The following is a 15,343-nucleotide window of genomic DNA, read 5'->3' on the forward strand; positions in this document are numbered from 1 at the left end:
AAAACACACATCACGACAAGAGAGACACCACAACACTACAGACCAATGGGTTGCCAGATCAAAGACCTTTCCCTATGGGTAGTTTTACTTCACGGGGGACACTCAAAGAAATAGCTGTGTGGTATAAATGAGCCTCTCTGTCCAGTTGCCAGGTTGGAGACCTGAAGAGGGAGGAGTGGCATCCAGACCAATGGGTTGCCAGGATGGAAACCCGGAGAGGGAGGAGTGGCTTCTGGCAGTACAAACCAATGGGTTGCCAGATTGGAGACCTGAAGAGGGAGGAGTGGCATCCAGACCAATGGGTTGCCAGGATGGAAACCCGGAGAGGGAGGAGTGGCTTCTGGCTGTACATACCAATGGGTTGCCAGGTTGGAGACCTTTCCCTATGGGCAGTAGTGATGGGCGGTATACAGTATACAGTACTGATGCAGGGACCGGTTTGGGTTATTACTTTACCTTCTATACCGGTATTTGAATGTTTGGTTTGTAAAATGTGATGCGCCATGTGTTATGTCATTTTTTATAGTTTAGTTCGCTACTTGAGTCATCTCTCTCCGCTTTCTCTCTGCCACTTTCCATACAGACCTAGCCACGCCCCCTGTCACTCAAAGAGCGCATTTGATGTTCTCAACCACGAGACACTTGCATTCAGTCTGCATGGTCAATGCAGCGCATACAACAATGTTGATGACAACAATGCTGTCTTCACTTTGCTTCTTAATATAAATCCACTAGCGTTCTATAATGACACTATTAGTTTGTGTTTCATACAATCAGCAAACAGCTAGTTTGTCTTTTCTTAGCAAGTTGCCCTAAATCTTGTGAGGTGCTAATCATTAGCCGCTAATGCTAATAGCTAGCTAGCTAGCTAATAAATGTACTAAGTAATAGCAAAAGTAGCTAGTTAATACAGCCTGATAATACCAGTGATTGTGTAGCCCTAAAATCAACATGTTGTTTGTGCAACAGTATCTTCTAAATATATATATAAAGAGGAATATGCAAAGCAAGCATATGTTAGCTACATGAAGTGGCAAAGAGAAAACATGCAATGTAGTCAAAGCTTATAGGGTCCACTAGGAAATACTTATCAACACTTTAGTTCCTACCCTTGCACAATTACTCCTCCTTGGCAATTTAATTTGTTGGCATCTCACACAACACTGTATTCAAAGTGCCCACTATTATATTCTAACTATAAAATTAGAATAGTCATTCTATTTCCATGATTCCAACAGTGTTGCTCTAATTCGCAAGTCAAATCGCAATTGCAATATTTGGTTAAAAATAAGTCCAAGATTATTTGCGTATATCGTGCAGCCCTATGTGGCAGTGGGGAAATGATCTCAATAGAGCAAAGGTGTAAAGTACTTAAGTAAAAATACTTTCAAGTACTACTTTAGTAAAAATACTTTCAAGCACTACTTAAGTCGTTTTTTTGTATCTGTACTTTACTATTCTTGACAACTTTTACTTCACTACATTCCTCAAGACAATACTGTACTTTTTACTCCATACATTTTCCCTGACACCTAAAAGTACTCGTTACATTTTGAATGCTTAGCAGGACAGGAAAACGGTCCAATTCCCGCACTTATCAAGAGAACATCCCTGATCATCTACTAGGGCTCACCAAACACAAATGCTTTGTTTGTAAATGATGTTTGAGTGTTGGAGTGTGCCCCTGGCTATCCGTTAATTACTAAATTACTAAAAAAACAAGAAAATAGTGCCTTCTGGTTTTCCTTTTGATACTTAAGTACATTTTATCAATTTCATTTACTTTTGATACTTAAGTATATTTAAACCAAATACTTTTAGACTTTTACTCAAGTAATATTTTACTGGGTTACTCACTTGAGTAATTTTCAATTACCGTATCTATACGTTTACTCAAGTATAACATTTGAGTACTTTTTCCACCCTGCAATTGAGTGCAGGAAATGCAGAAATGATAAAAGTGCTGAAATTTGTTTTGAAGTTGAATTGAACAGTATAAAACAATCAGAATGGAGAAAGATTGAAATCACTGAGAATGTATGTGTTGCCACCCGAGGATCACTCACTAATGAAGCAAATGTAGAACTTTTATTAATCAAGTACCGTCATACCGTCCAATTTAAAAAAAATACTGTGATAAAATATTTTGGCCATATCGCCCGGCCCTGGTGGCTGCCTGGTACAAAAAACACGAGTTGTGGTATTAATCAACATCTTTCTTCAGAGGCAGTACAAAGAAGAGGAAAGGCCACCCCTCAGAGCCTGGTTCCTCTCTAGGTTTCTTCCTAGGGTCCTACCCTTTCTAGGGAATTTTTCCTAGCCACTGTGCTTCTACATCTGCATTGTTTGCTGTTTGTGGATTTTAGGCTGGGTTTCCGTATAAGCACTTTGTGACATCTGCTGATGTAAAAAGGGCTTCATAAACAAATGTGATTTGATTTGATTTGACTGATATAAATGGCACAGGGATCGTTAACACAGAGTTGTCTCTTTAGAATCTCTCGTGGATCGTTAACACAGAGTTGTCTCTTTAGAATCTCTCAGGGATCGAGTTGTCTCTTTAGAATCTCTCGTGGATCGTTAACACAGGGTTGTCTCTTTAGAATCTCTCATGGATCGATAACACAGAGTTGTCTCTTTAGAATCTCTCGTGGATCGTTAACACAGGGTTGTCTCTTTAGAATCTCTCAGAGATCGGTAACACAGAGTTGTCTCTTTAGAATCTCTCGTGGATCGTTAACACAGGGTTGTCTCTTTAGAATCTCTCAGAGATCGATAACACAGAGTTGTCTCTTTAGAATCTCTCGTGGATCGTTAACACAGAGTTGTCTCTTTAGAATCTCTCGTGGATCGTTAACACAGGGTTGTCTCTTTAGAATCTCTCATGGATCGATAACACAGGGTTGTCTCTTTAGAATCTCTCAGAGATCGATAACACAGAGTTGTCTCTTTAGAATCTCTCGTGGATCGTTAACACAGGGTTGTCTCTTTAGAATCTCTCATGGATCGATAACACAGGGTTGTCTCTTTAGAACCTCTCATGGATCGTTAACACAGAGTTGTCTCTTTAGAATCTCTCTTTGAACTTGTTAAAACACATGTTCTGTATCACTGACTGATTCAACACACCTTTAGCACCAGAGTACCAGTCTTGTGTCTGATAAGACCTGTTCATACGTTCATATTTAATACATTTCTCTGAGAAGTGTATTGAGACCTTGTGATAATGCACTCTGAATACAGTAAGACTTGACTAGTTGCAATAATCAAAAGGCTGTGGTTTTTCATTGTGGTTTTAGTCGTATTAGACTGTAAGATTCTACTATATGGGATGTTGTTTAGGAGAAAAAAATGATTCCTATTACAGTCATCTAAGGGAATAACTAGGGTGTAGCCATAGAGATAAAACAATTCCTAGGATGTCTGCTGTTTTATCTCAATGGTGTAGCACTGTGGAGGCAACACTATATCTTACCTTGACGGACATTTTATCCTTGATTGGAGGTCTGGGTACGACCATCTAGGATGTGAAAGCACCACACACACACATCATGCAGTAAAACCACTACAGAGTGTCTACACACACAGTACAGTGAGTAGAGCGCGGGGGAGATTGAGAATGTTAAGCATTAATGCTACTATGGTGATGGATTAACATGGATGATGTCACTTTCAGTGTTGGACGTAAATTCCACTTTAATTCATTTTATTCAGAGGATAAATTGAAATTCACTTAATTTCACGAATGGCCTGTTTCTGTCAAAGAGGATTCAATTCATCCTCTGAAATTGAATTTAAATGGTATTGACCCCAACCCTGGTTATAATGAGGAGACTGGCCCGTTGAAATTCTTTTGAACACGGATTCCTTCCCTTGTTCCTTCTTATAACGAGCAGACTGACCCATTGGAATTCTTTTAAACATGCATTCCTTCCTTCTTATAACGAGGAGACTGACCCATTGGAATTATTTTAAACACTCATTCCTTCCTTCTTATAATGAGGAGACTGACCCATTTGAATTCTTTTAAACACTGATTCCTTCCTTCTTATAATGAGGAGACTGACCCATTTGAATTCTTTTAAACACTCATTCCTTCCTTCTTATAATGAGGAGACTGACCCTTTAGAATTCTTTTAAACACTCATTCCTTCCTTCTTATAATGAGGAGACTGACCCTTTAGAATTCTTTTCACGTATTCCTTTCCTTGTTCCTGCCTTCATTTGAAAAGATCTGAAAAGACTAGATTGGTAAAATACATGGATGAGCTTTAACCTATCCAACACTGTCAGATCAGTGATTGCTGATCAAGGAAGGGAGGTGGAATGCATTCAGTAACAGGAATCCAAAACAATTTTATGGGTTTCAAATTGAGAGATCATAATGGATGATGATGTCACATGCTAATGGGTGAAATTATAGAGGGCTTGAGGAGCCAGTAACACCCTCCAAACTGTCCAATACGGCCCATGCATGGGTCTTAGTTATCTGATTAGAGACTGACGTGTAATGCCGTTTAATGTGTGACTGTGCAGTTCAGTGAAGTAACTGCAGCCATGTCTCAGTGAGACAGTGCTACTGTGGGCGACCTCTACTGGTGGCATCTACACAATGGATGTACACAACTCTCCTGGGATGAGGTTTGGTTAGGTTTATTAGATTAAAGCTCAGGTCAAGTTACTTGTTGGGTTTGCGCTGGTGTATGGGTTTAAGATGGGCGTTTGAGTCTACACAGACAGTCAGTGATGGTGTTTCTGTTGGGGTCCACAAAGACAATGACGAAAGGGGTGAGGAGGAGGGTGATGGAGCACCACTGTTTAAACAATTCCTGTGCCATTAGTTTACAGCTAAGATTTTACTCATCAAAGTTAACTAGATATATACTCGTTGGTTACACAGTTACAGTTAGTCACCAGCTCTGGTCCTGTTGGCCCACAGGGTGAGCAGACTGTCCCAAACCAGCTCTGGTCCTATTGGCCCACAGGGTGAGCAGACTGTCCCAAACCAGCTCTGGTCCTGTTGGCCCACAGGGTGAGCAGACTGTCCCAAACCAGCTCTGGTCCTGTTGGCCCACAGGGTGAGCAGACTGTCCTAAACAAGCTCTGGTCCTGTTGGCCCACAGGGTGAGCAGACTGTCCAAAACCAGCTCTGGTCTTGTTGGCCCACAGGGTGAGCAGACTGTCCTAAACAAAGCTTTGGTCCTGTTGGCCCACAGGGTGAGCAGACTGTCCTAAACAAAGCTTTGGTCCTGTTGGCCCACAGGGTGAGCAGACTGTCCCAAACCAGCTCTGGTCCTGTTGGCCCACAGGGTGAGCAGATTTCCTAAACAAAGCTCTGGTCCTATTGGTCCACAGGGTGAGCAGTCTGTATCAGCTAGCTATCAACAATAATAATAGATACCGTAACAAGTAGAATCGGGGTTGTTATTGCTGGGCTGGAACAAAAGCCTGCACTACACTACCCTATAGCTGTCAAAGGTATGACATATGTAAGCAGCAGGGGTAGATTTGGAGTATGAATTGTCTTGGATTGAGACCAATATCCAGTAGTATTTCTTTGAGAGAGGTCATGGCCCAGTCTAGCAGACACTATCCTGCTCTAAACACAGCTTGGAGATCAGTCTGTAGCCACAGTATATTAACAACATTGTAAGTGAATGGAGTCTACTCATATGGGTTGACCTTGACAGTTAGTCAATGGGGGGGGGGGGCATGTGAACTCGCAAACACACTGTGTCTGTGCACATATGCGCACACACACGCACACACACAGATGTGTAGAAATTGGATGAGGGGAAATGAATGGAGGAGTTGTGAGGGGTTGTGTGTTACAGTTCAGCTTGTGTGTTTCACAAGGTAGAGAGTGCTGGTATTCACCTGTCGATTCTTGGGTTGGACGGTAGACGGCAGATCCTGAAGAGAAAACAGCAGCAGTGACAGAGACAGAGAGTTTACACCAGAGAGAGGCAGGGGAACTGCCACAACAACACCATAATATTGTGTACAGAAGACAGTCAAACACACATTCCCTACCCTCATGTCACCAATGAGAGAGAGGGTACAGTGATTCTCAGTTAGCCATACAGACATAGTTGAGCTTTAGGTTGTTAGAGCAGAGCTTTTGCAGGACAAATCTCGCAGAAGTGAGCGCAGGAAAGCAGAGAGCAAAGCAAAGCAATTTCAGCACCGACGTGTACAGTTATCAGGTAGGTAGGTATTTAGGTTTGGTAGGTAAGTAGGTAGGTAGGTAGGTAGGTAGGTAGGTAGGTAGGTAGGTAGGTAGGTAGGTAGGTAGGTAGGTAGGGGTAGGTAGGTTTGTATGCATAGGTAGGTAGAGGTAGGTAGGTAGGTAGGTAGGTAGGTAGGTAGGTAGGTAGGTAGGTAGGTAGGTAGGTAGGTAGGTAGGTAGGTAGGTAGGTAGGTATGTATGCATAGGTAGGTGTAGGCACAGTTGAAGTCAGAAGTTTACATACACTTAGGTTGGAGTCATTAAAACTCATTTTTCAACCACTCCAATTTCTTGTTAACAAACTATAGTTTTGGCAAGTCGGTGCATGACACAAGTCATTTTCCAACAATTGTTTACAGACAGATGATTTCACTTATAATTCACTGTATCACAATTCCAGTGTATCAGAAGTTTACAAACACTAAGTTGACTGTGCTTTTAAATAGCTTGGAAAATTCCAGAAAATGATGTCATGGCTTTAGAAGCTTCTAATAGGCTAATAGACTGTAGACTGTAACTAGGTAAACTTATACTCTGTTTTATTATATCTTATTAACAACATGAATTCATAAGTGAGGGATTGTGGAGCATGAAACAGGGGGTAATTAAATTAGATAAATACCATTCCAGCCAGCTTGGAGAAGACTGGAAGTGTTTTTTAAAAAAGTAAGCAGAAAGGGTCGATAACCTATGGTTGACCCGACTCAACTGTCTCTGGGATGTTTAGATAAGGCAGTGTGTGTTTTCTTAGGTTTTCCATTAGCTGGAACTGTCTGCTGAATGGTGATGGATGAAGACTTCAGAAGGTTTATCTCGAATTAACTTTTGAACTGTTGGGAGAAAGAATATTTTATAACCTATGACGTCATATTTTGTATATAAACTGTTGTTGGTGGTTACATGGCAGCGCGCTCCGAGAGTAAATACTATGATCTATTTTTGATAAGACTGGTCTCTGTCTATTTTATGCAAATAAGAATCTTACAAATTCTCATAAAATAGACTAAGTGAATTCAATTAAAGAAAACATATTGGGAATTATGAAATTACATTAACATATACACATCCTCATCAATGAATAATCTACAATGAATGCTATATGTAGATAGGCAGGTATAGGTAGGTACAGGTAAGTAGGTAGAGATAGGTAGGTAGGTAGGTAGAGGTAGGTAGGTAGAGAGGTAGGTATAGGTAGATAGGTAGATAGGTAGATAGGTATAGGTAGGTACAGGTAAGTAGGTAGAGATAGGTATAGGTAGGTAGGTAGGTAGGTATGTATAGGTAGGTAGAGAGGTAGGTATAGGTAGATAGGTAGATAGGTAGGTACAGGTAAGTAGGTAGAGGTAGGTAAGTAGGTAGGTACGTAGATTTAGGTAGGTAGGTACAGGTACGTAGATGTAGGTATAGGTAGGTACTGGATAAGAGCGTCTGCTAAATGACTTAAATGTAAATGTAAATATGTATAGGTAGGTAGAGAGGTAGGTATAGGTAGGTAGAGAGGTAGGTATAGGTAGATAGGTATGTAAGTAGGTAGGTACAGGTACGTAGATGTAAGTATAGGTAGATAGGAAGATAGGTATAGGTAGGTACAGGTAAGTAGGTAGAGGTAGGTAGGTACGTAGATTTAGGTAGGTAGGTACAGGTACGTAGATGTAGTTTTAGGTATAGGTATAGGTAGGTAGGTAGGTAGGTATGTATAGGTAGGTAGAGAGGTAGGTATAGGTAGATAGGTATAGGTAGGTACAGGTAAGTAGGTAGAGGTAGGTAAGTACGTAGATTTAGGTAGGTAGGTACAGGTACGTAGATGTAGGTATAGGTAGGTAGGTAGATATATATAGGTAGGTACGTAGATTTAGGTAGGTAGGTACAGGTACGTAGATGTAGGTATAGGTAGGTAGGTATGTATAGGTAGGTAGAGAGGTAGGTATAGGTAGATAGGTAGATAGGTATAGGTAGGTACAGGTACGTAGATGTAGGTATAGGTAGGTAGGTATGTATAGGTAGGTAGAGAGGTAGGTATAGGTAGATAGGTAGATAGGTATAGGTAGGTACAGGTACGTAGATGTAGGTATAGGTAGGTAGGTATGTATAGGTAGGTAGAGAGGTAGGTATAGGTAGATAGGTATAGGTAGGTACAGGTACGTAGATGTAGGTATAGGTAGGTAGGTATGTATAGGTAGGTATAGGTATAGGTAGGTGTGAGGTAGGTAGGTATAGGTAGATAGGTATAGGTAGGTACAGGTACGTAGATGTAGGTATAGGTAGGTAGGTATGTATAGGTAGGTAGGTAGAGGTAGGTATAGGTAGATAGGTATAGGTAGGTACAGGTACGTAGATGTAGGTATAGGTAGGTAGGTATGTATAGGTAGGTAGGTAGATGTAGGTATAGGTAGATAGGTATAGGTAGGTACAGGTACGTAGATGTAGGTATAGGTAGGTAGGTATAGGTAGGTACAGGTACGTAGATGTAGGTATAGGTAGGTAGGTATGTATAGGTAGGTAGAGAGGTAGGTATAGGTAGATAGGTATAGGTAGGTACAGGTACGTAGATGTAGGTATAGGTAGGTAGGTATGTATAGGTAGGTAGAGAGGTATGTATAGGTAGATAGGTATAGGTAGGTACAGGTACGTAGATGTAGGTATAGGTAGGTATGTATAGGTAGGTAGAGAGGTATGTATAGGTAGATAGGTATAGGTAGGTACAGGTACGTAGATGTAGGTATAGGTAGGTATGTATAGGTAGGTAGAGAGGTATGTATAGGTAGATAGGTATAGGTAGGTACAGGTATGTAGATGTAGGTATAGGTAGGTAGGTATGTATAGGTAGGTAGATAGGTATAGGTAGGTACAGGTACGTAGATGTAGGTATAGGTAGATAGGTATAGGTAGGTACAGGTACGTAGATGTAGGTATAGGTAGATAGGTATAGGTAGGTACAGGTACGTAGATGTAGGTATAGGTAGGTACAGGTACGTAGATGTAGGTATAGGTAGGTATAGGTAGATAGGTATAGGTAGGTACAGGTACGTAGATGTAGGTATAGGTAGGTAGGTAGATACAGCAGCAAAAAAAGTATGTGAACCCTTTGGAATTACCTGGATCTCTGCATAAATTGGTCACCAAATTTGATCTGATCTTCATCTAAGTTACAACAATAGACAAACATAGTGTGCTTAAACTAATAAGACACAAATTATTGTATATTTCTTGTCTATATTGAATACATAATTTAAACATTCCCAGTGAAGGTTGGAAAAAGTATGTGAACCCCTAACCCCTAGACTTCTCCAACAGGTAATTAGAGTCAGTAGTCAGCTAACCTGGAGTCCAATCAATGAGACGAGATTGGAGATGTTGGTTAGAGCTGCCTTGCCCTATAAAAACACTCACAAAATTTGAGTTAGCTATTCACAAGAAGCATGGTCTGATGTGAACCATGCCTTGAATAAAAGAGATCTCAAAAGACCTAAGATTAAGAATTGTTGACTTGCATAAAGCTGGAAAGGGTTACAAAATGTTCTCTAAAAGCCTTGATGTCCATCAGTCCATGGTAAGACAAATTGTCTGTATATCGAGAAAGTTCAGCACTGTTACTACTATCCCAAGGAGTGGCCGTCCTGCAAAGTTGACTGCAAGATCACAGAGCAGAATGCTCAATGAGGTTAAGAAGAATCCTAGCGTGTCAGCTAAAGACCAAAGACTAAAATCTTTGGAACATGCTAACATCTCTGTTGATGAGTCCATGATACGTAAAACACTAAACAAGAATGGTGTTCATGGGAGGGTACCACGGAAGAAGCCACTGCTGTCCAAAAAAAACCATTGAGGCACGTCTTAAGTTTGCAAAAGTGCACCTGGAAGTTCCACAGCAATACTGTCAAAATATTCTGTGGACAGATTAAACTACAGTTGAGTTGTTTGGAAGGAACACACAACACTATGTGTGGAGAAAAAAAGGCACAGCACACCAACATCAAAACCTCATCTCAACTGTAAAGTATGGTGGAGGGAGCATCATGGTTTGGGGCTGCTTTGCTGCCTCAGGCCTGGACAATTGCTGTCATTTGACAGAAAAATTAATTCCCAAGTTTATCAAGACATTTTGCAGGAGAATGCTAGGCTATCTGTCGGCCAACTGAAGCTCAACAGAAGTTGGGTGATGCAACTGGACAACAACCCAAAAGACAGAAGTAAATCAACAACAGAATGACTTGAACAGAAGAAAATACGCCTTCTTGAGTGGCCCAGTCAGAGTCCTGACCTCAACCTGAGTGGCCCAGTCAGAGTCCTGACCTCAACCTGAGTGGCCCAGTCAGAGTCCTGACCTCAACCTGAGTGGCCCAGTCAGAGCCTGACCTCAACCTGAGTGGCCCAGTCAGAGTCCTGACCTCAACCTGAGTGGCCCAGTCAGAGTCCTGACCTCAACCTGAGTGGCCCAGTCAGAGTCCTGACCTCAACCTGAGTGGCCCAGTCAGAGTCCTGACCTCAACCTGAGTGGCCCAGTCAGAGTCCTGACCTCAACCTGAGTGGCCCAGTCAGAGTCCTGACCTCAACCTGAGTGGCCCAGTCAGAGTCCTGACCTCAACCTGAGTGGCCCAGTCAGAGTCCTGACCTCAAACCAATTTAAATGCTGTGGCATGACCTCAAGAGAGTAGTTCACACCAGACATCCCAAGAATATTGCTGAACCTAAACAGTTTTTATAAATACATTTATAAATAAATTCCTCCTGACTGTTGTGCAGGTCTGATCCTCAACTACAGAAAACATTTGGTTGAGGTTATTGCTGCCATAGAGGTGTCAACCAGTTATTAAATCCAAGGGTTCACATACTTTTCCCACCCCGCACTGTGAATGTTTACATGGTGTGTTCAATAAAGACATGAAAACATATAATTGTTTGTGTGTTTTTAGTTTAAGCAGACTGTGTTTATATATTGTTGTGACCTAGATGAAGATCAGATCAATTTTTGTGACCAATTTATGCAGAAATCTTCCAAAGGGTTCACATACTTTTCTTGCCGCTGTAGGTATAGATATGTACAGGTAAGTAGAGGTGCAGTGGCGGCCAAAGTATTCACCCCTCTTGGCATTTTTCCTATTTTGTTGCCTTATGTCATGACGTTGCCCTTTTTGGGTACAGCGAGCACCCTCCCCCTCTCTCTGCCTCCTACAACCAGGACGCTGTGGTCAGAGAAGTCGTAAATTCCTGCCTCATGGCCACACAGTATAGAGACAGAGTGAAGTTTCATAGAGAACAAAGGAATTTCTTCCACCTCACAGAACTTGAGGTCCGAACAACATTTATGTTCCGGAGAAGGTATAAAAGATCGGTGAAGAATCCAGCTACAAACTGGTCCGTTTGTTACAAGTTTGTACAACTAATGAGAGACGGTGCGGCCACATTACCATAACGTTGTTTATATAATAGCCTCAGATATGAGGTTTACATCTAATTGTTGAATAAGATGAATGAGTGAGGATGATACTGTTTGTAAAATTGTGTAATGTGACTTTGGACTGTTTAATGAAGGAAACTCCAATTCCCTTTTGAGTCTAACTAAATCAGAGGACCACCCATGAGCACAGTTATGGTCGGGCATCCTGGGACAGGCCCTTTTCTGCCCTTCAGAATAAAACCCCCACTCGGGTTTTCTATCACCAGACCACCAGACCATCTCTCAATCACGAGAGGACAAAGGTTGCAGACCAGCTTACCTCGATAACGAGAAGGTCAAGGTTTGAGACGATTGCTGAGTCTTTTAACCATCCCACGTGGTTAAACTCTTAGACTATTGATACTGACAGAATAAGAACAAGTCTTTGATATTAATTACTAGTCTGCAGCTAGGAATTCGGTATCACTGAAAGCGAAGAACGACATCCGCCGAAACATCCATTTTATAACGACATGAATGAATGTCACTCTGAACTATGCACTCTAACCACGACAGAGAGAGAGAGAGAGAGAGGACGGAAAATCTCTAACAGAAACCTTTCAGCAGAGATCCCGATGACACACTGAGCGTAAATATATATATTGATTGCAATTGTTCCCGAATGAGTGAGTGTTCATGTGCAAAGGATTAGCATTTCAATTGTTATAATGATCAACTGTGTGTTGTCTTCTCAGTCGACCCCCACTTCCCTTTTGTACAACAAGCCGTCATGCCGGTTTAGCCCACTAGGGCACATTCCCATGTCATTTCTTGTAACTTTGTTTGTTTGTTTATACATTTCTGTGAATTACTTAGCTAGTAAATAAATTATTTAAGACAATTGATGTATGGATGACTCATAGTGAAGACTGGGTCCGTGCAGATAAGCAACAATTTGCGATGTTTGGAATGAGACTAACGTGAGGTAAAATAAATCAAATCTAATTTATTTATATAGCCATTCGTACATCAGCTGATATCTCAAAGTGCTGTACAGAAATTTGATTTGATTTGAGGTCAAATAAAGAATTCATTCATTTGAAGACTAATTGATCAGATATAAAATATCTGAAAAGTTATATTAGGAAAATTATAACTTTGTAATCTGAATATTTTCCTTGGTGCCCCGACTTCCTAGTTAATTATAGTTACATGATTAATCAGTTTAATCGCGTAATACTAATTACAGAGAATCTTTGATAAAAACTAAAAGTCTTTATTTAATGATATTAAAGACACGACACTTTCAACCGGGAATTAAAATGGTTTTGGGGGGATTTGTATCATTTGATTTACGCAACATGCCTACCACTATGAAAATGCAAAATATTTTTTATTGTGAAACAAACAGGAAATAAGACACGTCTCTTGGGGTATGTCTCTATAAGCTAGCCACATCTAGCCACGGGTATTTTTGTCCATTCTTCAAGGCAAATTGAAAAGCATCCCCACAGCATGATGCTGCCAAAACCATGCTTCACTGTGAGGATGTTATTCTTGGGGTGATGAGAGGTTTTGGGTTTGCGCCAGATATAGCATTTTCCTTTATGGCCAAAAAGCAACATTTTAGCCTCATCTGACTAAAATACCTTCCATATGTTTGGGGAGTCTCCCACATGCCTTTTGGTGAACACCAAACATGTTTGCTTATTTTTTTCTGGCCACTCTTCCATAAAGCCCAGCTCTGTGGAGTGTACGGTTTAAAGTGGTCCTATGGACAGATACTCCAATCTCTGCTGTGGAACTTTGCAGCTCCTTCAGGGTTATCTTTGGTCTCTTTGTTGCCTCTCTGATTAATGCCCTCTTTACCTGGTCCGTGAGTTTTGGTGGGCGGCCCTCTCTTGGCAGGTTTGTTGTGGTGCCATATTCTTTCCATTTTTAAATAATGGATTCAATGTTGCTCCGTGGGATGTTCAAAGTTTAGGATATTTTTTTATAACCCAACCCTGATCTGTACTTCTCCACAACGTTGTCCCTGACCTGTTTGGAGAGCTCCTTGGTCTTCATAGTGCCGCTTGCTTGGTGGTGCCCCTTGCTTAGTGGTGTTGCAGACTCTGGGGCCTTTCAGAACAGGTGTATATATACTGAGATCATGTGACAGATCATGGGACACTTAGATTGCACACAGGTGGACTTCATTTAACTAATTATGTGACTTCTGAAGGTAATTGGTTGTATCAGATCTTATTTAGGGGCTTCATAGCAAAGGGGGTGAATACATATGCAAGCATCTCTTATCCGTTTTTTTATTTTATATAATTTTTTGAAACAAGTTATTTTTTTCATTTTACTTCACCAATTAGGACTATTTTGTGCATGCCCATTACACGAAATCCAAATAAAAATCTATTTAAATTACCGGTTGTAATGCAACAAAATAGGAAAAACACTAAGGGAGGTTAATACTTTTGCAAGGCACTGTATGTGGGTAGGTAGAGGTAGGTAGGTAGAGGTAGAGGTATGTAGATATAGGTAGGTAGGTAGATGTAGGTAGGTAGAGGTAGAGGTATGTAGATATAGGTAGGTAGGTAGGTAGGTAGGTATGTAAGTAGGTAGGTACGTACGTAAAGGTAGGCTTGTTGTCTGGATCCTTAGTGAATGTAGTGGATAATATTGAAGAGAGTTTTATAGGAATATAGTTGAATAGGAACAGAGTTGAATAGGAACAGAGCTGTATAGGAACTGAGCTGTATAGGAACTGAGCTGTATAGGAACTGAGCTGTATAGGAACTGAGTTGTATAGGAACAGAGCTTTGTGTGTGACTGTGTGAGGATTCCCAGTTCTTTTGTGTACTTTTGAAGGTGTCAGCAGAAAGGCACAGCATTTTTACAACACATGGCAGCACTTTACAGCACATGGGAGCATTTTACAGCACACCAATTTGTAAACGGAGATATCGGAAATGTGGCTAGAGGTTGAAGGCTGGTCTGAAAAGCTAGCCATGAGGGTGAGGAGTGACATTCTCTGTACCAGTATCATAACTTCATGTGATATAAACAACTGAAAAAGCAAACAAAAATACATGTTGGAGAAGAATATATTATGATAACAAACAACAACTGAGTCAAAGGTCTGTGTTGGTCGACTTAGGGGAGAAGGGGGTAGTTTTGGTGTTTGGTTTGGTGTTCAGGGGCTGAGGTGGGGGGTCCCGGGGGTCCTTACCAAGATAAAACTGTTAACACTGGAGTGGCCAGTGCCATTGGCAGGGGATTGCCTGGAGTTGGAGGGGGACTCTCTCTGTAACAAGATGCATAGGTCAGACACACACACACACACACACACACACACACACACACACACACACACACACACACACACACACACACACACACACACACACACACACACACACACACACACACACACACACACACACACACACACACACACACACACTATCGACTATCTACTTGTTCACCAATACAAAGAAAAATACATTTCACACTCCATGATAAACAAGTAAAAATGACCGTCTTCAATGTCTTCAATGAACTCATAAGGTGTGCAATCAAATCAAATCAACATGACTATCTTACTTACTAATCGTAATAGCAATGATCCCTGCACATCTCCATCTCGCCACAGAGGGGCAGTATAGGCTCACAAAGACTGTCTCATCCAGGTCAGGCGAGAACGTTAGCTGTGAGGCTAATCATCAGATAGCACAACTACATTC

General features: G+C 41.1%; 1 protein-coding gene across 15 annotated transcripts in view; it reads right to left on the reverse strand.

The window, feature by feature from the left end:
* Positions 1-15,343, reverse strand: part of LOC124044226 (peripheral plasma membrane protein CASK-like) — a 253,203-nt gene that overhangs the window by 20,774 nt on the left and 217,086 nt on the right. For 7 of the 15 annotated variants that reach the window (XM_046363804.1, XM_046363802.1, XM_046363817.1 and 4 more), the window contains 3 exons: positions 14,830-14,904; positions 5,878-5,913; positions 3,476-3,520 (listed from right to left, as the gene is read on the reverse strand). In XM_046363804.1, the coding sequence (XP_046219760.1) occupies positions 3,476-3,520; positions 5,878-5,913; positions 14,830-14,904 (156 nt within the window). The remainder of the gene's footprint in view (positions 1-3,475; positions 3,521-5,877; positions 5,914-14,829; positions 14,905-15,343) is intronic. The other 8 variants (XM_046363809.1, XM_046363807.1, XM_046363810.1 and 5 more) reach the window with 3 other exon arrangements.

This window comes from Oncorhynchus gorbuscha, linkage group LG09 (assembly GCF_021184085.1).
Source record: "Oncorhynchus gorbuscha isolate QuinsamMale2020 ecotype Even-year linkage group LG09, OgorEven_v1.0, whole genome shotgun sequence".
Taxonomy (NCBI): domain Eukaryota; kingdom Metazoa; phylum Chordata; class Actinopteri; order Salmoniformes; family Salmonidae; genus Oncorhynchus; species Oncorhynchus gorbuscha.